Source organism: Amphibalanus amphitrite, unplaced genomic scaffold (genome assembly GCF_019059575.1).
Source record: "Amphibalanus amphitrite isolate SeventyFive unplaced genomic scaffold, NRLGWU_Aamphi_draft 000100F_arrow, whole genome shotgun sequence".
Taxonomy (NCBI): Eukaryota; Metazoa; Arthropoda; class Thecostraca; order Balanomorpha; family Balanidae; genus Amphibalanus; species Amphibalanus amphitrite.
In genome coordinates, this window is record NW_024881595.1 from 977,517 (window position 1) to 1,000,132 (window position 22,616).

General features: G+C 48.2%; 1 protein-coding gene across 3 annotated transcripts; it reads right to left on the bottom strand.

The window, feature by feature from the left end:
* Window positions 1-37: 37 nt before the first annotated feature.
* Window positions 38-22,356, bottom strand: LOC122380555 (spidroin-1-like). Of its 3 annotated transcripts, XM_043363805.1 has the most exons (10): window positions 22,292-22,356; window positions 16,504-16,508; window positions 14,093-14,132; window positions 12,523-12,606; window positions 10,680-10,990; window positions 10,154-10,261; window positions 2,262-2,330; window positions 1,937-2,059; window positions 1,343-1,637; window positions 38-1,080 (listed from the first exon to the last, which is right to left on the bottom strand). In XM_043363805.1, exons 3-10 carry the CDS (start codon window positions 14,124-14,126, stop codon window positions 803-805), a joined length of 1,302 nt encoding a protein of 433 aa, XP_043219740.1. In that variant the 5' UTR covers window positions 14,127-14,132; window positions 16,504-16,508; window positions 22,292-22,356; the 3' UTR covers window positions 38-802. The 3 variants fall into 3 exon arrangements, with proteins under 3 accessions (XP_043219740.1, XP_043219739.1, XP_043219742.1); XM_043363804.1 differs by lacking the exons at window positions 16,504-16,508; window positions 22,292-22,356 and adding an exon at window positions 14,886-15,165; XM_043363807.1 differs by lacking the exons at window positions 10,154-10,261; window positions 16,504-16,508; window positions 22,292-22,356 and adding an exon at window positions 14,886-15,165.
* Window positions 22,357-22,616: the final 260 nt, after the last annotated feature.

The following is a 22,616-nucleotide window of genomic DNA, read 5'->3' on the forward strand; positions in this document are numbered from 1 at the left end:
TCTCCCCTGCCTCCTCCCGCCCGACGAAAACAACCCAAACAATACAATCATGTATTTAGTCACAAATTATGAACACAACTACAACGGCCGTCCGCTGTCGTCATTATACGCTGTGAGCAGCCTGCTCCGCGTCCGCACGGACTCACTCCACTCCACCGCCCGTTGCCGCCACTCTACCGCTGGGGTTACCGCAGCGGCTGTGGCAGTGCCGGGTTCTAGTCGAGACGGCCAGGCAGACCCGACATCCCCACTGTGGCAACACTCCCGTTCACCGACCCTCTCCGGCCGCAACCAGAGCCATTAGTCGATGTTTGGTATTTTAGTAAGTCAGCGCCGCGCCGCAGTGTCGCCGTTACAGGTTACGCGTCGGTTCAGAACCAACCAACTCAGGCTCTATGCACAATGAGATGTTGTCGAATGTTCTTTGATTCGGCAGCCAAGAGCTGCTGCAAGGTGCTCCAGGAGAGCTAATCATCCCCACGTGATCGATGGAAGCTATGCAAGGCGAAAGATCACACAAAACAAACGACGCTCTAGAGAAGCAATGTCCGCGCCTCGACGCACCGCTAACTCAGATCAACTTTTTATAATGCATTTAGAAGTGCATATTGCTCTTCTAAACGAACACACAGCACTAATCAATATTCAAGATTTGTGTCTTATCCACATGAAGTTCTGACATAAACTAAAGCCTAGCGTTCGGTTTAAATAAGGCCTGGCAGAAACCCCTCAGGCTGGCACTGCAAACAGTCTGTTGGGTCGGAGCGCGTCTGCCGTCCGTCCGTCGGTCGGTCGGCGCCGCTCACGAGTAGATGAGGCGGTCGGCGGTGAAGCGGTCGTTCAGCGTCCGACTGCTGGTCGCTGCTGTCGGTCGGAAGTTGCTCACACCGGCACTTTGCCGGCCCTCGGCCGACGCCTGGTGCTGTGAGCGGCCCCGCGCCTGGATGGCGGCAATCTCCTGCTGTATGCGCGGGTCCAGGCCGCCGCGAGTCCGGGACGGCGGCGGCGGCGGCGGGGGCAGCGGCGGCGGAGTCGGCGGCAGCATGTCGTCCATGTCCTCGTCGTCGTCCATCACCGGCGCTGTGAGCGTGGGAAGCAGGTCAGCGACTTGAGGATAGGGGGGGGGGGGATACTTCCAGCACCTGGCATGGAAATGTGGCACAGTATAAAAACATCCGGATCCTAAGTACACACTGGCCTTGTAGATACGTCACAGAGTCAGAAAGAAACGACAAAATTACAAACTACCTATATCATTTATTACTCCTAAGTCTTCCTCCGAATCCCAATGCGACATCCAACACTACTTTCCCAAGTTCCAACGCGTGTCGCGGCTACCCACCTGTGCGCATCGGTCGGACGGCGATGTCGTTTTTGAACTGGACGGTGAGTAGACTGGAGCCGGCTGGGGCAGTCACAGAGCTGCCCGTCAGCCGGGTGCGGTTCAGCGGGCGCCGCAGTCGCGCCGGGGTCGCCGCCGGCACCCCGTCGTGGTACACCTGGATCCGGCCTCCCTGCTGTGGCGGCGCCGGCCGGCGGGCGGCGGCCCCGCGGGCCCCTAACCGCGCGGTAACACCGCGAGCGCCACCCCGTGTGGCAGCGCCCCGACCGCGCCGAGCCGTGGCCGCCGAGACAGTCTGGTGGACAGGGGTGACGGGTTATGGACGGCTACTCGAAAACCAGAGCAGCGTGAGATAAAAGCAAATCAATTACATCAACTGAATGAGAGCAAACTGAGCTACGTACATCAATGTAGCAAAAATAAGCACCCAAAGTTCGTATTTATCGAATAAGTTTAACAAACCAGGAAATGCTGGCCAATCAGCGATTATTTTCTCTGATGCTGTTCCTGTCCTTTGCTATCAAAACATACTGAACCGAACTGAACTGAACTTTATTTTGCCAGGATGTCGGATACCACGGTAAGTCTACGCACCGTCAGGCCGCGTCGCTTCATGATGATCTGATCCCTGGCGTCGATGCGACTCAGCTGTCTACTGCTGGTGGTCAGCTGCTGCAGCGCCTGCCGCTTCTTCTTCAGCGCTAGCGTCGTCAGCCGCTGTTGAACACAACAGTTAATGGTTGCCCAGGAGAGGCGCGACGGAAAACAAACGGGGTACACGGCCAGCGAAATCGAGAGTTATGTCAATTATTATTGAGCTAGCGAATTATCATTTTTCCTTAGCATGCTGATTGCAAGCGGTGTGGGAAGAAGCCAAATCAGCATTAATTCATGACAGTCAAGGCTGAGCGTGTTGTACCTTAGCGCCCTTAGCAGGAGTGCCCAGCCTTCCGGCGAGCTTGGAGCCTCGCACAGCTTTCACAGCCAGCTGAGAACGAATCGTACCACGGTCAGACACATAGGACGTGTTGAACAATGTTCGTCAGTCCAGGCTAAAGGTGGATGAAACTGTAGCAGCTGGCATTTTGCTCACATTGTTAATGATTTAACCGACAGCATGGATTAAGTGTTCCTGTATAGGACACTCCGCCGATTTTCCGACCACCCAATATCACGGCAGATAGGGCACCGGCGCCATTTTAGTATTGCGTCCTACGGGCGAAAACATGCAAAAAGTTAACATTTACATATTTATTCATCAAAAAGGACTTATGTGATTGCTGAGGAGCAATGGTATTTGGCGACAATTTGCACTGACAAGTCAGGAATGTCGGCCCACTTTATGGGCTCCTAATAATGGTGCCGTGTGTGCTAGTGACTAAATGGACCCTTACCAACTATGAGAAAGGACTAGAAATATGTTGAAAGTGTCTAAAATCGTGTCTTCCGAGCTAAAGCTCGCTAATTTTGCCCTGTGCTACCGCGTCTACAGCATGGACCCAAACGGCGGCGGCCGCCGGTGCACTATCTACCGATGTTTCGGCGCTCCGCCACCAGGAAGGCCGCTTGGTCGCCGGCGCTAGTGTTGGGGAATAGGGAGTGTCCTATCCAGGAATACTTCATCCATGCCGACAGCTTGTTTAATAAGTTATCCATAAGTGAGACAGTATGTTATAGCGATTAGAAGGCGCAAGGAAGGTGTTCTCATTTACAAAGACTAGCCTACCTCCAAAGACACAGCGGATGGAATAACATGGGTTGTCACCGTTAGCCGTTAAAAAATATGAAACTTAATGCCGCAAATGCACTTTCGAAATCAATGTTTATTTTGGTACAGGCTTGATCCACTTCGCTCCTTGATCGAAATGAAAAACACCGTTCCAAAAGTCGCACATTGCGGCTAACGAGAGAAAATAAACTAAGAAATAAGTTGAAACATAAAGATAAACCTTTCTTGAATGTCACTTTGACACTTGTTAATCAGTGAATGCATCGTCCTTGGCTTTGCATATTTACTTTCACTGTTTCAGAATGAGCTATAATAATGACCCCGTTTCAATCAGTTTCTCATCAAAAAAAAAAACCCCTTTTCCTTAATTTTCTAAGCACAAAAATATGACAACAATTTCGTTGCTAGGCAACAAACGCACAGTACCCCCCGGTCGCGACATCCTCCCCCACCAGTGTTCACAAGGGGGAACACGAAACATGTCACTCGCGATACAGGCCACACGTTCCTGACACCCCTCGGTGTCTTTCACTCTGCACTTAACGACCACACCGTGTCAGCTCTGAGCACTAACGGCCCATGCCGATTCTGTCACGGCTCGCGTTGACCTTACGCAGGTCACAAATGTGGGTGCTAGCCACGCGGATCATTATCAATGTCTTCGAACACAGAACGTACCCCATCCATCAAGATCAACATTACTTTCACGGTTCGTCTCACATGAGCATCACATATTGGGCCAGTTGGCCGTGCACCCCGTCGCACGGATTCTCCGATGATTCCGATTTAGAGGCTTAGTTGAGACTCTCCAAGAGACACAACTTCGTTGTCGGGCGAACATACGTCCCACTCTTTGTCTTCACTTCCGCTGATCTGACTCCTCCGTCAGAGCCTGGGTAGACTCTTGTGATGCGTCCCAATTCCCAGTATCCTCTAGGACTCTGACTGTTGACGACCAAAACTACGTCGTCTATCTGCAGATTCTTCTTCTCTGTCTTCCATTTCTGTCTGTTTATCAGCGTAGGAAGGTACTCCTTGAGCCACCTTTTCCACAGATGTTCAGCGAGGATCTGTACTTGTTGCCATCTCCTCCGTCCAACAACATCAGCATCAGCATCATTGAATACCCCTGGCGGTAGTCCTTCTCTTCCATCAGATGAGCCCAACAAGAAGTGGTTGGGCGTAAGAGGTTCGGGGTCTTGAGGATCACTGCTAATGTAGGTCAGAGGACGGCCGTTGATCATGAATTCGACCTCCGCTAGGGTCGTCTGAAGAACGTCCTCCGAGACGCATTTGTTTCCTAGAACCACTTTGAGGGAGCGCTTCACCGAGGCGATCAGACGCTCCCATGCACCGCCCATATGCGGGGCGGCTGGCGGGATGAACACCCACTGGATGTTTCTCTGACTCAAAGCATCGGATATCTGTGCCTGATTCCAATGTTCGATGGCTTCTCGCAGTTCTCTTTCGCCTCCGACTAGATTAGTGCCATTGTCCGAGTAGATAGTTCGAGGTCTACCTCTTCGTGCGATAAAGCGGCGCAGTGCCATGATGAAGCTACTGGTGTCCATCAAAGCAGCTAGCTCCAAATGGATGGCCCGAGTGGCGAGACATGTGATCAGCAGCACATATCTCTTTTCTGTCTTTCGAAACTTCTTCACCGTCAGAGGTCCGAAAAAGTCGAGTCCGACTGTGCTGAACGGACGTCTCATGTCTAGACGGGCCTCTGGCAAGTCTGCCATCCTGGGTGGCTGAGGCGAGGCGCGGCGGTTACGGCAGAATGCACACTTCCACAGGTGCTTCTTCACAGCTGACCGCATCCGTTGCACCCAGTACTTCGATCTCAGCTCACAAAGTGTTCTTTCCAATCCCCAATGCATGACTCGCTGATGTGCATCGACAATGACCAGTCTGGTGATCTCACTCTTGGCGTCAAGAATGACGGGGTGTTTCGTGTACTCGTCTAACGAAGTCTTGCTCAGGCGCCCACCAACTCTCATGAGGCCGTGTTGATCTCGGAATGGAGACAGGTGGTCGAGACTAGCTTGTTTCATGCAGGTTTCTTGATCGTCCTTTATTATGTTGATTTCAGCCGCATCAATTTCTGCGCTGCGTAGTGGACCATCAATGACTTCTGTGCCAGCAACCTTGCTCTTCACGTTGCTGATGAATCGCCTTATCCATGCGACAATGCGTCTGTAACGAGTCCATGAAGAGAACCGCGCCGGGTCTATGAGCTGGGACAGTAGAGAAGTGATCTCTTCTTTTGGTGAACTAGCATGACTTGTCGCACAGATGGCTGCTGACCTCTTGACTTCTACACAGTCTGGACTGATGTCTCCTACGTCTTCTTGTGGTGGCCAGTGCTCTTCTTTGCTTTCTAGAAACGCTGGGCCTAGCCACCACTCTTGCTGGTTTTTCAACTCTGACAGAGACTTTCCTCTTGAGCAGAGATCTGCCGGATTTTCTGAGCCTGGCACGAAGCGCCACTGATCTGGGCTTGTCGTGTCGTGAATCTCAGATACACGATTCGCCACAAATGTGTGGTATCGCCGACTTTCGTTCTTCAAAAAACTGCAGCACCACTTGACTGTCTGTCCAGAAGACGATTCGCTTGAAGTTGTAGTTCATTTCCCTTTTGATAAGACTGGCTACTCTTGTTGACATGACGGCACCTTGCAGCTCAAGTCGGACTATCGACAGCTGTCGCAGAGGTGCGAGCCTAGTGCGAGCCATCACAAAGCGACTGTGATAGTAGCCGCTGGACAATATTCTGATGTATGCTACGGTACCGAACGCTAATTCGGAGGCGTCGCTGAACATGTGCAGCTCGTACTGAGCGTCAACTTCTTGTTCCGGCGCGCCATACCACCGTGGAACACATGCGTCCTCAACATGCTGAAGCTCTTCTTGCCAGCGTCTCCAGATATGTAGGGTTTCTCCTGTGATTCCTTCATCCCAGCCTAGCTTTCTTTCCCAGAGACTCTGGATCAGTTTCTTCGCCACTAGTGTGTAGGGCGCCACGATCCCTAAAGGATCAAACATAGACGCGACTTGCTTCAGGATTCCTCTCTTCGTCGGCGGCACCGCGACTACGCTACACTTGACGGCCAGGTAGTCGTCCTGCGGGGTCCATTTGCATCCTAAAACGCTGCAGTACGACTTGCCCGACGAGTCTATCTTCAAGACAGCTCTTTCATCAACCGGGACTTCAGCCAGCACCCTCTCCTCATTGCTCATCCACTTCGTGAGGCAAAACCCTCCTTTGGCGAGGATGCTGGAGACTTCTCTTTTCATATTGAGTGCAGCTTCACTGGAACATTCTGACTTGACGAAGTCATCCATGTAAAAGCTGGTCTGAACCGCTTTCTTGGCTGCTGTGGACTCTTCTGTGCCAGTGCAGCCGTCTTCTGCCGCTCTCTGTAGTACAAAATTTGCGATCGCTGGGCTGCACTTCGCGCCAAATATTGCTACTTGCATTTGGTACATATCAGGCTGTCGTGTGGTGTCAAGGTTTCGCCACCAGAAACTTAATGCTGGCTGGTCTTCCTGGCGAATCCTGATCTGGTGGAACATCTTCTTGATGTCTGCTACCATGGCAGTCTGTTCCTCTCTGAAGCGGAGCAAAATTCCAACCAGATTCTGCAGCATGTCCGGTCCCTTCATCAGCTCACTGTTCAGGGACACTCCCAGGTGTGTCGCTGCAGCATCAAAGACTACCCTCAGCTTGGGTTTATTGGGGTTTACTACCGCGTGATGTGGTAGAAGCCAGCGCTTTTTCAAACGCTGATCGGCTTCTTCTTGAGACAGCTTGCGTGCGTGCCCCGCTTCAACATAAGCTTGGAGCTCGGCTTCATACGCCTTAGCCTTTTCCGGGTTACGTAACAAGCCTTTCTCAAGGCTCTGAAGTCTTCTCATGGCTGATGCTCTGTTGTCAGGCATTCTCTGATCTTTGCCTTTCCAAAGAAGTCCTGCTTCGTATCGGTCTCCGCATTTCTTCACTGATGTATCTAGGAGACGCAATGCCCGCAGGTCTTCTGCTGAAGCTTCCCCTTTGAGCTCAACTTTCGTGCCAAATGAATCAGTCTTCCACCACTCTTCGACACACTCTCCGAGATGCCTGTCTTCTGTGTCCGCACGGTGGATGAACATCACCTCTCTGGTTTGAGGTGGGACGAAACCAGCGATCGTGCCGGTCAACGTCCAGCCAAATGCCGTGCGCACCGCCACCGGTTCTCCTGCTCGTCCAACTTTGGCTTCGCGTTGAAGAACGGCTTCAAGGACATTAGCGCCTAGAAGCACCTCCACTGTTCCCTGTGAGCAGTCAGGTATGTTTATGCCTTGTAGATGCTTCCAGTCATCTTTCAATCGTTTAGGAATGTGCTGTGCTCGGACGTTTACTCGCGGCACAGAGAACGCTTCAGGAACAAGGATCTTGCGGTCAACATCTTGACCTTCGCACAAAGGACTCAGAGTCAGCTGGACCCTTTCAGACCTCTTGGTACTTCCTCGTCCTTCAACATTTTCGATGCATAGCGACTGCGCTTCGCCTGAAATCTTCACATCTCTGATGATTGCTTCCGAGCATAAGCTGGTCTGAGATCCTGGATCTAGCAGGGCCAGCGTGTCTCTAAATCTTCCATCTTGGCCGTGCACTCGAACGGGAACTATCTGGAGAAGCGTCATTCCCTCTGCTGGTCGGTTTCCCGTTACTGCGGCTATGACTCTCTGGTCACCACCGTGAGGCCTTACACGGTGACTGCCGTGCAGCATCTTGTGGTGTTTCATCCTGCACCCGTCTATTCCACACTTCTTAGAAAAGACACAATTTCTGCTCATGTGGCCTTTCTTTAAGCAGATGAAGCACATTCCTGAGCTGAACACTAGCTCAGCTCGGCCATTGGCGTCTCGCGCTCTGAATGCTTCGCAGTCCTTCAAATGATGCTTCCCGCTGCAACACACACAAGTGTCAGAATCGAGTGAGGCTGTAGTGTTTGTAGCCAGTGTCGCCAGTGTCTTTTCTTTTGTCTTTTGATGTTGTGCTCCAGTTGCTGGTCTGGACTGCCAGGCGCGTTTTTTGACTTGATCAGTGTCTTGAATTGTCACGGCAGTGAGCTTCTGAGAGATCCTCACTTGTTTTGTGAGCCACTGGTCGAAGTTGATCAATGTAGCTCGGGCCGGCTCCATTTCAACGACGTGTGCGCTCCAAACGCGCTTCATTTCTTGCGGCAACTTCTCCACTATTCTACGCAGGTTTTCTGTGCTTTGAAGGTCTCCTTCGTACTTCAGGTTCTGAAGAACTGTTACGGCAGAGTGAACAGCTGAGTGAAACCGTTCCAATCCTTGCAGATCTAGATCTGCTGGCGACGGGCATGCAAAGATAGCCTTCATTTTCGCCTGCACAATGCCCTCTTGTCTGCCAAAGCGGTTTTCTAGCGCGTGCAGCGCTTCTTCATAGAGAGTCCCTTCGTAGAGCATCCCACTGATCAGCTGCTGCGCCGGACCCGTTACTGCGTTTTGTAGATGCGCCATTTTTTCAGTGGAGTTTAAGGTTGCTTGATCGTGCACCAATGTTCGGAAGAGCGCGAACCATCTTGGCCACTCTCCCGGACTACCACTGAAGTTTGGCAGCGTGATTCTTGGGAGACTTCTTGCGAACAGAGATTCAGATTGCGTTGGCACAGGACGGGCGCTGGGCGGCAGAATAGGCACATGCACTTCAGGGCTGTCATCTTCAGACTCCTTTTCAGCTGGGGAATCGCCTTCGGTTTGAGCTCCTTGCTCTTCAACTGCGGATGCCTCACCATCAAAATCCTTTCTGCGGTCCCAGCTGAGCTCACTCTCAGCAGCTGCGGTAAGGCGCGCTTCTAGCCTGGCTAACTCTTCGGCATCTTTAGCGGCTTGAAGCTCATTTTTTCTTCGCAACTCTTGTTCTTCCCTTTCTCTCAGGTGTCGCCGCTCCAGAAGCTTACGTTCCTTTTCTTTCACTTGAAAAGCAATGTCAGCGCTTCGAGCAGCTAACGAGCTGCTGGACTGGTGAGACTGAATTGAGCCCGACACTATAGATGGTGTTTCACCTTGTCTGGATTTCAAATATTCTCGTATGCATTGATATGCTTCGTCGTGTTGCTGCTCTGCAACCTTCATGTAATCGACCGCTTCTTGAACAAGTGCTTCATCTTCTGCTATTGCTTCTTTGAGCTCTTCGTTCACTTCTTCTAAAGACTCAAGTGCAGCGTCCAGCTCCTTAAGCATGTCGACCAGCTGCGTCCTAGAGCCTCTATTTTCAGTCATTACTAGGGCTCGTCTTCTTACTCTGGTGAGATTTGACAGCATCCTCCCACGCTTCCTTTTGAAATCAGATGCTGACATGATTGGTGCAAATAAATCAGTGTATCTTAATCAAAGTTGATAACTTGAATTCAGACGCTACATTGGTTTGCATCATGCTACTTTATATCTGAGCAGCTTCTCTTAAACTTATGCTGTGCAGTTCATCTTAGAGTTTGCAAACATTTTGGAACTGTCACCGTTAGCCGTTAAAAAATATGAAACTTAATGCCGCAAATGCACTTTCGAAATCAATGTTTATTTTGGTACAGGCTTGATCCACTTCGCTCCTTGATCGAAATGAAAAACACCGTTCCAAAAGTCGCACATTGCGGCTAACGAGAGAAAATAAACTAAGAAATAAGTTGAAACATAAAGATAAACCTTTCTTGAATGTCACTTTGACACTTGTTAATCAGTGAATGCATCGTCCTTGGCTTTGCATATTTACTTTCACTGTTTCAGAATGAGCTATAATAATGACCCCGTTTCAATCAGTTTCTCATCAAAAAAAAAACCCCTTTTCCTTAATTTTCTAAGCACAAAAATATGACAACAATTTCGTTGCTAGGCAACAAACGCACAGTACCCCCCGGTCGCGACATGGGTGATAAGCGAACGTAGACGCATTATTTTCGGGTATCGTGAGTAAGCATTTCCGTGCTAAGGTAGACAAGACATCAGCCAAACTACATTATATCCAACCACCCGTGCTATATAAAACTCATTCCATTAGTGAGGGGACGCATCACCTGTAGGGCATCAAAAGTGGTCCGGATTAGGTTACGGTGCACGCGCGGAAGTGTGGCCGGTATTTTCAAGGGAAGGCCCAGTCCGTCGTGCGCTGCAGTCTTCGGAAGCTGAGGAGAGTAACACTGGGTTTGGAGCATAGTCATCAAAAGGGAGACACCCGGCATCGTGCAGCTACACATTAACAGCACCCATCACACAGGGTTACATATCAGAGCCCCGAACAAAATTCAAGCGGTTATTCTCTCACAAGTGTGAGAAATGCAGACTACAGAGCAACCAGAAGAGAAGAGGTAAGCATGCTGACTTGGGGAATGTGAATGACTTTGGGACACACATGGGAGACACAACGTGCATATTCTAGTGAAAGAAGGGTGCCGGTGTGCCATATCACTCAAAAGAAAAAAAATCCGATACCGATCCTAGCATCAACCACTATTGTTACCCCTACCGCATTTCACCGAAACTCAAACATGGCAACGTAATGACAGCTCTGGCCGGCCGGCGCGGCCGAACCTGAGCTCTAACCTGTTTGCGTTTGAGCGGTGAGGCGGTTGGTTTGGCCGACTCCAGATGACTGCCCATGCGCGCGCTGGCCGCCCGCCACTTCTGGCCGAAGGAGGCACGGCTGGTGGAGCGCGCGGCGCCGCGCTGACCGCGGCCGGCGCCGCGGCCGCGCCCCCGCCCGCGCTGCGTGCTCGCCGCCCGGCCGTCCCGCGACGCCTCGCGCCAGCTGCCGCGGCCGCCGCGAGTCGAGCCGCGCGAGGCGCCGCGCGATGTCGAGCGGCCGCGGGAGGCGCCCCGGCCGCGGCTCTGACCCCGACCGCGGCCCCGGCCACCTGCAGAAGAAGGCAGACAGATGTTGGTGACGGGTGGACACGATGGCAGCTAACAATCCATTGGTCAGCTACTGGTCTCACGGGTTAGGTTATTTTTCTTTGCCATTTTTCTCTTCAAAGGAAACCTGACGAACGTATCAAACTATTTAGTGGCATTATATGCTCGAGGTAGGGCAGGACCAGTCAGAGACATTACGCATTTTTTTTTCGACCGATCATAAGAAATCCCGTAGTCCGTCGGGAAGCAAAGCTTGCTAAGTCTCATGTTTTACTATATTTTTATTGAATCTTATGCTCATGGCTCTGTCAGTCTGTGTTGTGTTATATACTCGTAAACACATTCCCGAATAACGAATGGCCATCGGAAGTAATGACCACACCACAACACTTGTCGATGTGTTACGCATCAATGATACGCCGGTGCCACAAAATCCACGTGTGTCTGCTCGATGGAGCGTAGAGTTCGAAGTACGAAGGTCTGCTTTCTAGTCGTTATTCATAAACAGACGGTGTGGCACAAACCGGTGCTAGTGTAGCATATTAAACTGGTTCGGGAAGCCGGCGTCAGTCCGACTGGGCTGCGTGCGTGGCACTGGGGCGTGTCACAGCTGCCGATCTGTAACTAGTCCCTTGATGTATTGGGGAGCAATGCAGTGCATGCCCGATAGGTATATCGAATAAGTCAGTAAGGTATCTTTTTGAGCTGACAATATTGCAAACATCACAAAATTAGCATGTGCTATAATCAGGGATGCGGAGCCGTGGAAATTTCAGACGGCTCCGGCTCCGGCTCCGGAGAAAAAATCGGCTCCGGCTCCGGCTCCGGCTCAGAGTAAAATGGTCCGGTTCCGGCGGCTCCGGCTCCAATACTCAGTACATCCCCTATGCAGTATGCAATTAAATACGGGTGGAAGAAAAAAGACGATGGGATTGGTGCACGTTAATTCTGTATTTGCATAACAAAAATTTTCATAATTTGAATATCACATGTTTTAGTGCCTAGTCAAACCGAACTAGGTCAATAATTTTTTCCTTAAAAAAAAGAGCCGGAGTCGCCCCCTTCTTTGACGGCTCCGGCTTCGGGCTATAACTATTGTTTCACGGCTCCGGTTCCGGCTCCGGGCAAAATATGCCGGCTCCAGCTCCGGCTTCGGCTCCGCACCCAAGGCTAAATTATTGTAGCCAGTAGACAGAGATATAATAGAGGGATTGGATTTGCACAGCGTCTGGGTAGATTGCTATCAGTCCGAAGTGGAGCAGCTAACCTGTTTCGGCAGCGGTCCTCACCCACGTGCTCACTTTTTCCTTGAGATGACCTCATTAGTAAAATTGAAAGTGGAATCGAATCACCGTGTAAATGAAACACCTTGCTACACAGTCTGCGTGATGTTTGAGATCTAAGAAGAATATTAGACATAATAGCACTATTAGGTAACTGTATTCGCGAGAAACATATCTCTGGAACCTTTTATTAGAATTGCAGTACACGTACAGAGGGACAAGCAGAGGGGAATGGCGGGATGGTAACATACCTCTGGTCGAAGTTGATCCACGTCCGGCTCCGCCACCGCCGCGGCCGCGCCGAAACATCCCGCGGTTCGCCTTGATGAAGTCATCTGGAAATAAACCAGACAAAGCGGTTAGCCTAGAGCGGTTCGCCACTCGCTGCAAACAAGTATGCGCTTGACAATGGAATATCCCCACCATTGATATAAAACATCGCTGACTGTGCAGCACAATCAGAGTGCGAGAAAAAACGTCACGGACGGGAAACAATTTCGTTTTCCGAGGACGGCAAACGAGTTTTGCTAGTTTCCACAACCAAATGTCGTATTTTCGTTTAGCAGACATTGTGTGAAAGTGCCATAACTTAATTAAGTCATCACCAAGGTTCTTGGATGATGCCTCATAACGATTTGAGAGCTCTGGTGGCCCGAGCGCAGTTTGATGATAATTGTTCAAACATGCTGCCAGCTTAATCGACTGCGGGGTAGTTTACCGCAAAATGGGTTTACCGCACTTGGTGAGATTGGGCCCTGACAGGTGGCTAATAGCAAGATCTGGCAAAAACAAAACAGGCAAGCAAATATGAAATTGATCGGACACGAGCGTGGGGGTCGGTGGTGAGCCCGGCCGGCCAGCGTGAGCCGTGAAGGGGTGCCATGTACGAGCCATATGAGGTGCCCTGGCAATTGACTGCAGTGACTGAGTACTCCAGCATACCTATGTTGCAACTTGCAATTAATGCAGATTGTAAATTTGTCATGCTAGAACACAAAGAATGCATACCACAGTAGACATGTGCAGTCTGCAAACAGCAAGCTATATGACTGAAATTCTGCATTCAAGAAAATATTGATTATTTTCAGAGCATAATGACTAATGAGTAATGACATCATCTAGTTATTGCCCAAAACCATGGCATAGCACTATTGGCCCAAAGATGACCCTTGCAAAAACTGTACACAAGAAACCTTGGCACTTCAGACTTCAGAGTATCATTTATATTTTATAGAATACTTTTTGTTTTTATAGAACAATTAAAAGCATCACAAATCACAATCAGGGGATTACACCAAAAACCCTCCCTGGAATGCATGCATAAGCCCTTTGAGACAGACAGACAGATAGAAAGACAGAGACAGAGACAAAGACAGGGATAAGGAAAGGGAGAGAGAGGAGAGAAGGAGAGAGAGAAGGAGAGAGAGAATGAGAGAGAATGAGAGAGAGAATGAGAGTGAGGATGAGAGAGAGAGAGAGAGAGAGAGAGAGAGAGAGAGAGAGAGAGAGAGAGAGAGAGAGAGAGAGAGAGAGAGAGAGAGAGAGAGAGAGAGAGTGAGAGTGAGTGGGAGTAACAGTAAGAGTAAGCATGGGTGTAAGAGAAGACAGTGAGGTGAGGAGAAAGAGAGAGAGAGAGAAAGAGAGAGAAAGAAAGGGAGAGAGAGAGAGAGAGAGAGAGAGAGAGAGAGAGAGAGAGAGAGAGAGAGAGAGAGAGAGAGAGAGAGAGAGAGAGGAGAGAGAGGAGAGAGAGAGAGGGGGAGGAGAGAGAGGGGGAAGAGAGGGAGGGAGAGATTTTGTCAAGCATTCAATAACCAAACATACCTAGACTTCTATCAACATATCCATCAGTCTTCATGGTGACCTGAAACACACAACATGATGAGTTAAACAACTTGTTATACAACACAAGACAGAATGTCACAACTGCACTTCACTGCCTGGGTACCATATTGATATTTGGGCCAGCACACAACAATCTGCACAACCCAGAAACACTGCACTGGATGCTGGGCTGCTGGTGCAATTCTAACAGTCAGGACACCAGCAGATGGTTACTGGCAGATATGATAAGGGGAGCATGAGATAGGCTCATAAGGAATGCTCACTCAATCTGGCATCCCTTCCACTTTCTAGCATCAATTGTATGTATAGTCGACTACAGAATGATGATCGACTTTTCACAGGCAATTCAAATTATTTGCCTGGCGTGGTAGGCTGTGCCGCATCACATGGGCTGAGTTCACAAATTATAGCTTTTTCCCAATGCTCACAGTCGACACCCTTAATTGCCATTGCATGATAAACCGCACATGTTAGCGCTCCGGTCAACTGATAGCTTCTGAGGAGTGGAACATCATTCTGTAGTCGACTATACAATAGGACCTTCCCATGCTCTTATCTCACTGCACTTGACTTGAAGAAAGAGAGCACGTGTGAGAGCCAGATGAAGCTATTGTCCTAAGAACAAGCATTCAATAAATAGCCCTGATCACTTCAATATTCAGAGCTTTGCGTAGTAAAATCAAAATCAAAATATTCAATGTTTAGAGGTTGCACTAGATTTGATAACTGATGACACCTAATTTTATTTGTTAAGTCCTTGAAATAACCTCACCTTGCTTACTAAGGCCAGAAGACCAAGGAAGAAGCAAAGACCAGCACAAACAGCAGTTCAAATTGCTAACCTAACCAAAAATTAAAATATCAATTGGTGGAACCTGTAGCTTGATTGCACTGAAATTGAAATCTAAGGATGAAGCGGGGGAGACAGGATCCAGCTCTCTGCACGGGTATTTATTAGGGGTATATTACAAGAAATAACAGCAATGACTGTTTCAGACATTCATTCCAATAATGTGCAGAATTTCTAATAAGTAGCTGTAAACCGTCTCACCAAATCCGGACACGCCTAGCTGGACTTTTTGATGACGTCTTCGGGTGACGTCATGTCGTGTGTGACGTTTCGTGAGCAGGTCAGTCCCACGCACAAGGGGGAAAAGCTCAAATTATTGAGTGCTCAAAATATTGAGCGTGTGACGTCAGAGGCTCCCATAGGCGTAATGCTGAGGGCTCAAAAAATTGAGCCGTTTCAGGAACACGTTTTGCAAAAGCAACTCGCAACACCTAGGGAGAAATGGCAACACCCTAGGAGAATCACTAATGATGCAAAACAGATTAGGCTTTCATATTTTTCACTGCTCAAGCTTCAATGATTGGGGGAACACCAATTTATAGGTCGAAATCTTACGGCATACCAGGATGACCTAAAAACAGGCCAATATTTATGTCGAAATAAAAGTTATTTTTTGTCCATTCACGTTTTTTACTAGGGTTCTGTTGGAAAGAGCATTTTTCATACTACCCAAAATGATTGCGACTCAATTTCACATTACCCATATCGGAGAATATTTTTCATTTGGCGGCGCCGTTTGTTTATTTCGTCGCGACGTCTCCGGCCGTGTGGTCGTCGTCGTCCTTGTGTTGAAGGTAAGTTTTTATCGTTTTAGTTATACTTTTATGTTAAAAGGTACACTGAAAAGTTTGAATATGCTGTGATTTTAAATTTGGAAACACGTAAACGTCAATCAATTCACGTTTTCCTCGATTTGCGTGCAGATAAGTAACTGTCGACGAAAGTGGCGCCATCCGATATGATGTTTTGAAGGAAGGAGACACAACATATTTACGTGAAAATTTTTGTTTTTTAGTGGTCTAAGTGCTTCAAAGAGGCTGTGAATGTTTTCTTCACACAATTTTTCATTAGGTAGGATGAGGTAAAAGGTAGTTTCAGTCTTAACTTTCATATAATTGACATGAAAACATATGGTAGTCCACTGCTATCAGTGATTGAGTACCTTGATATTTGGCATTTCTTATTAATTTGAGCGTATTCTCTATCCATATGTCCTGATAGTAAGTGACAATACTCTGCCAATATGTTTCCATAGTTTTCACATTCATTTTCCAGTCCTTTACATAACATCACAATTTATAATCAACAAAACTCAACTCCTTCGTTACTTCACAACACTGACAGCATGACAGACTGACAGTCAACTATTGTGTGTGTGAATGCTGAAACAGGATAGCCACTTTGCTGACTGGCTCATATGAAATAAGATAAAAATGATCCTTTATATCATTTCCATCTGGAGGATCGAAGTCAACGGAAAAGGAAGGCCACTTTTAAGCCTGAAGGTCTAGGCCGCCAGATGCCAGTCGGCAGTCACCACCAAATTTATAATAGATTTATTCATTATTATACTTTGAGACCCAAAGGTCACTGGATCGGCATCACATTTTCAGTTTCAATATAGTAAAGGCTTTTTATTTGTATGATGTGAAATATTTTCATGAATCAGAATTTAATTATCCCTAGGTACCTGGTAGAGGTTTCGGATTTAATGCTCATTGTTGGTGTGCAGTCAGGATTTTTTGACAGGTCCAGATAGGGAATCCTGAGCAATTTTATAGTAAAGTGGTCTCCTTATAATCACCACACATTTTATCAAAAGTATTTGCAGAACTCATTCAATGAAGAATTTTATCAATGTTGCACTCATTTCTTAGACGACCTAGGCTGCATCTTTTTTTAGTTCCTGTTGTATGACATATTTTCCATTTTCCACTGCATAAAGAAAAAAATCGTTTGAGATCACCAAACAGCTTTTCTTTTTCTGGCAGGTCTGCACAACCAAGCGGTCGCTGGCGAGGACGTCGGCCGTCCTTGTGGGTAAGGTCATCTGCTCAGCCTTTGTGGAGATCAGCAAGACGTCACCAAGATGAAGACTTCGCTGGAGCAGAAGCCGCTGACCCGTGTCCGATCGGGCAGGTCATGCTCGACGGCACGAGCCACAACTTGAACGACTTGGTGACATCAACAACATGGTGGAGCAGGTGAATGAGTTTGGCGACGTGTTGTGCGACTGCAAGAAGGGTTGTCTGCGTGTTCTGGCCGGCGGAGCGGCGACGCTGCGCAGTCTGTGCTGGCGGTGAGCAGCTGGCCGTGCTGACCGCGCGCGCCCACATGCGCCGACAACCTGTGCGGCTTCGACGGCCCCGGGACAGCCCGATGCCGCCCACTATGCGACGCCGACCGCGCACTGTCCGCACGGCCACATGGAGGTGTGCCCGCGCCTTTTGCCCGCACGCCGCTACCTCGCAGCTGGTCTGCAACCACGCCGTCGCCGCCTGTAGCCCGATAACAAAACGGCTGTCTGAAAATGCCGCGTGTTCTTTGTGATGTTGCTACTGTGATGGTTGCTACTGCTGGTCTGAGACTCGATGTTTCCATTCGTCCTTTACATGTTAAGGATTTGATAATGATTAGCTTAGTCCGAGCTTAGGTCGTTTATATCATTTGTTATATGGCATATTTTGGATCAAAGCAGTACGACACTGCCTCCTGCTTTTGTGATGTATGCTGGCAAGACGCAGGTTCCGGTCGCAGGTCACCCGGTTCCAATGTGGTCGGGCTGGCATGCGATAATGTGATGTTGTTTTGCTCGTCTCTGTGTTCCACACTTGATGATGTTTGTGAATCTAACCCACATTGTATAGTATTTTTGTTTGTTTGCGGCCGATAGCCTTGTAAGTTGTAACCGTGGCAATACAGTTTTTCCTGCTATAATTCTCCAATATTCAAGCGTGGGTGGATATCTTTCTGTATTCACGTATTCCCTTCTTCCAGTACAGTCAGAGAATATCAATACAGTATTCATACGGATTATTCAAGCCCTGTATAATTATTTGAGGTGTGCCGAATCCGAAACGCGACCGATAAAACTACTAGCGGAAAATGTGACATGATGCCATGGGTTTGTGAAAAGTTTAGGTACCACGTAGCATTCAACTTACTGCATTTCTGTTTCAACTCAGTTTAACGTATTTCAACGAACATAACATCAGAAATGGCAGCCAGTACCTGCTTCACCTGTCACGGAGAACGCTCAAAAAATTGAGTGTAGATGCTGGCCGGCACTCAATTTTTTGAGCGCCAGCTGACTGTCGTCTGTCGTGGCGCTCAATTTATTGAGTATCGCGGTCCCGAGCGACAAGTGGCGCTCAAAAAGTTGAGCGTCTTTAGGGCATTTTCTTTCCAAAAACACCGATATGAATTATCACGGCAAGTGTTCGAGAAGAAACCTTGTTGCTCTCTCTTGCCATTGATACCTTATTTGGATACGATATTTGCCGTAGTGTGACGCTAACGGCATTGTAAAATACCATCGTTTCGCCTATTCCTTCATAATGGGGCCCGCTCAATTTTTTGAGCGCTCAATTTTTTGAGCTTTTCCCCCTTGTGCGTGGGACTGAGGTAAGGAAAAGTCACCACCGCTGGCGAACATTGGTGCGGTAAATGGCAAACACAAATGCTGCGCAGAAAAGACAAATGTGTACAGACAACATTCGTTCGGACGACAATGTCAAGGCGAATCAAGAAGTTCTTCATGCGATTGTTAGTTATCTGTCGTGCTATTTTAGTATGATTGTTATTAGCAGTTGATTTGTGAAATGTATTATCAAAATCAATGTTTATTGAACGCAGATTCAGTTTATTTTCAGATGTACCTAGGTACCCTTGCACTTCACTCATCTCAAGCTGTTCAAACACCCTTGACAAAGTCGATTAAGATGAAACGTTGGGTATAATTTATACTGTGTTTTTTCTGCATTATTAACATATTCATCATATATACAATATAAGGGCCACATGCTTTTTACAGGGAGACATGTCAGACAGCCCAGTAGGATGAGGCTTCGTCAAGCGTCATTTTTAGCAAAGCTTTTCTTGCTTAAAATCCATTCTGCAAAACATGGCAGGGCTTACACTTTGGCTTACACTTGACTCCCAGCTGTTGTGTCTTTGCTATGCGATGTTAAACATATAAAACATCTTACTATTCATGCATGCGCCATGACTCATGTAATCTTTTCACAGCCAAGACGCTCCTAAGGTACTGGGAATGTGGGAAGTGCAGCAGCATCAGTGCAGCACCGATGGTCGGATGCGACGGCTGCGATAAATGGTACCACTTCCGTTGTGCGGGACTGACTAAGGAGCCAGGTAAGTGCAAATGTTTTCTGTCTCAGTATTTTTGTTGCAGCTATAGTGATCAATGAAATATTTTCCAAACTGTTCAGCCTAACATGTATTTCAAACAATCTGCTTCCCAACCAAGGGCGTCGCCACAGGGGGGGGGACGGAGGGGATCTCGTCCCCTCCACTTTTTAAAATTTTAACATTACGCCTATGGCGTTGCATGGAAAGAATCGACTTAAATGGTCCTCGTCCCCTCCAAAATGGTCAATGTCCCCTCCAGTCGTCGCACCGTGGCGTCGCCCCTGTTCCCAACTACACAAATTTACCCCGCGTTCGATGTCTCACGGACGACGAAGATTCTACGCCGTCCGGCCAATCCCGTTCAAGGTCAGCGGGGGCTCGGCTGCGGTTATGGAGCGTGATTGGCCGGACGGCATAGAATCTTCGTCGTCCGCGAGACATCGAACACGGGGTTAGTCCAACAATGTGCCAATATGGAATTTTCAGGTTCAGTTGAATGAAATAGGAACAATGATAATTGTAGATTACGTATACCTGCAAGAGAGGAAAACAGAATACATTGTATTGCTTGTCCTTCACCGATACTGTTATTTTTCCATTTCTAGAAACACCGACATGGCGATGCAGGTGGTACTGCCTGGTGAGGCCGCGGTCTCCGGAATCGCCTGCAGACGAAGTCACCTGGCGTCCATCTGCACATCACTTGCAGCAGTGAGGCCTGCTGACAGCGTCTGGCAGTGTCGGCAACGTGCCAGACAGCTATCTGGAGTCCTGCTCACCGCAGGTCGCCGACAGGAGGGGCGACGCATCGTCTCCGAGGTCGCCTCAGCAGCAGTGAGACCCCACTGGCCGTCTTCTTAGGCTTCAACTAGATTGCGAACAACCTATGCTGAGACAACGCCCATGACGTGTGATCGGGTACCGCTACCGCACTGCGTGCCTGTGCCCGCCGTGAGCCGCTAGTGAATGGGTTCGACCATGAGAATATGTGTTTATGTTGCTTTTACTATTGTTTATACGTTGAAGTGACGAATTGTTTATTTTTCGCAAGCCTCCGCTGTCCGGTTGCCTGCAGCTCCATGCAACGCCAGCTGTACTGTTGTTTTAATGTTGTCTCTCCGCTCAGCTGTACTGTTGCCTCTCCGCTCCGCTCATAACAACCTATGCTGAGACAACGCCCATGACGTGTGATCCGGTACCGCTACCGCACTGCGTGCCTGTGCCCGCCGTGAGCCGCTAGTGCATGGGTTCGACCATGAGAATCTGTGTTTATGTTGTTTTTTATACTATTGTTTATACGTTCAAGTGACGAATTGTTTATTTTTCGCAAGCCTCCGCTGTCCGGTTGCCTGCAGCTCCATGCAACGCCAGCTGTACTGTTGTTTTAATGTTGTCTCTCCGCTCAGCTGTACTGTTGCCTCTCCGCTCATATATGACACCCTCTATATGAATGGCACTACTGATTGTCACACCCACTGCCCGTATTGTCCGTAGTGGTGTCTACGTCCATGTTAATACAGCGTGCAGAATCCAGATTCTATTGAGGAGAGTTGAGCCAAGTCACCATAGGCTCGGGAAGAGAGCAACGTGGAGGCCCACTGCCCCTTCCCCGGCCCCCACTGGGGGCGCCAGCCACTCCAACTTTTGACTGGATGTCAAGAGCGTCGCCACGAGGGGAACGAGTCGCCGGCCAGCCAAGGTAGCCAACGGCGTGTGAAGGTTGCCTGACCTCGAGGAAACTGAGATGGTACCAACGGAGGTTTTGTTAAGTAGGCGACCAAAATTCGAGCGGCAGCAACCTGGGCACCTTCACAGATAGCAGTGCCGCGTATCAGGGCGCCTTCGACGTTGAGCTGGGCGCCGATCATCAGGACGCCGGGGGAATATGACCCAATATCCCCCGTAAATATGTGCCTGGGAAGGGAGACCCAACCATAAAACTGAAAGCTCGCCGTATTTTATCCACTATTTTTCGGGCAGGTCCATAGATTTCCGTCCTCAAAAGTGCGGGGATATTCCCCAGTGTTTGAGTTGGATGGGACTATAGTGGCGTTTACACCGACAGGAGATTCCCATTGCCGGCTGTGGGAAACTACTGTCGGTGTAAACGCCATTCATATTTCCTGCGTCACCCCTGTGGGGACGCCCTTACTCCATGGTGCCGAGCTTATCAATTTGGATATCAATGGAATCAAAATCTTATCGATCGATGAAGAACTAAATTACCCCGACCCGGAGAGCGTCTTTGGAATCAAAGCAGTAACACATGACGCAAGACTTCAGGCAAATAAATCCTTCTTGTCTGAAATAAAACATTTGTGTATTGATAAGCACGTTTTATAAGCAATGGTAGCAAGATTCTCTATGTATTTGGTTAAAGTGATAATTTAGTAGCAGATACTTACCGTCGCATTTCGTTATTTTTAATTAATAATTTATATTGTCAGAACTAGCAACATGTCTCTTCACTCAACAATAATTACAAAAGTGAAAAAGAAATGATAAATTGCTTATATTTTGGTGAAACTAAAAATTAATTCAGCACATATTTTTTTTACAGCGTTGAAGTCCAGCTCCAAAGGACAGCTGACGATCGTAGCCGAGCAGGCTGTTTGGTACTTCTTCACTACTTCTTAGAAGTACCCGTTAGTACCGATCATGTCTCACATAATAAGCTATTGGAACAAAAATATCCATGTTCTTCTAATTATTCTCCTTTCACACTTTAAATAAATACTTTTGAAATGCATTTACTAATTAATTTCACAAAAACGGCTTGAAATTTTACAACGTAAAAATACTTGTTCCAATTTCCACCACGAAACCACCACTATATTACTTGCTTACAGAACCGTGCGCACAGTGCGCGCAGTTTTATCGTGACGTCAGAGGGTGCTTCCTCAATGGCGCCCCCTGGCGGGGAACGCGTGCAAAAAGTCCAGCTCTTAGGCATGTCCCCCGTGCAGATAATTACGAAAAACTAACACATCCAAAAAGTTAAAACGCCTGAGTCACTTTTTTTATTCTCTGAAGAATCGTTTGGCACAGGACAGTGCTACCAGATAAAGGAAAACCTCTGGCCCGGCTACACCCACATCACTTTTGGTCAAGCTTCAGACAAAATCTGACTATTCAAAAAATTTTAAGATTATTGAAATGGTTGATTCAATTATCGAATTAATGATAAAAAAAATTATTCTTACATAAAAAATCCTTTTTGAAAAATAAGATATTTTTGTTTTTCGGTAAATGCTTCCAAATGAAGGAACAAAAAATGTTCAG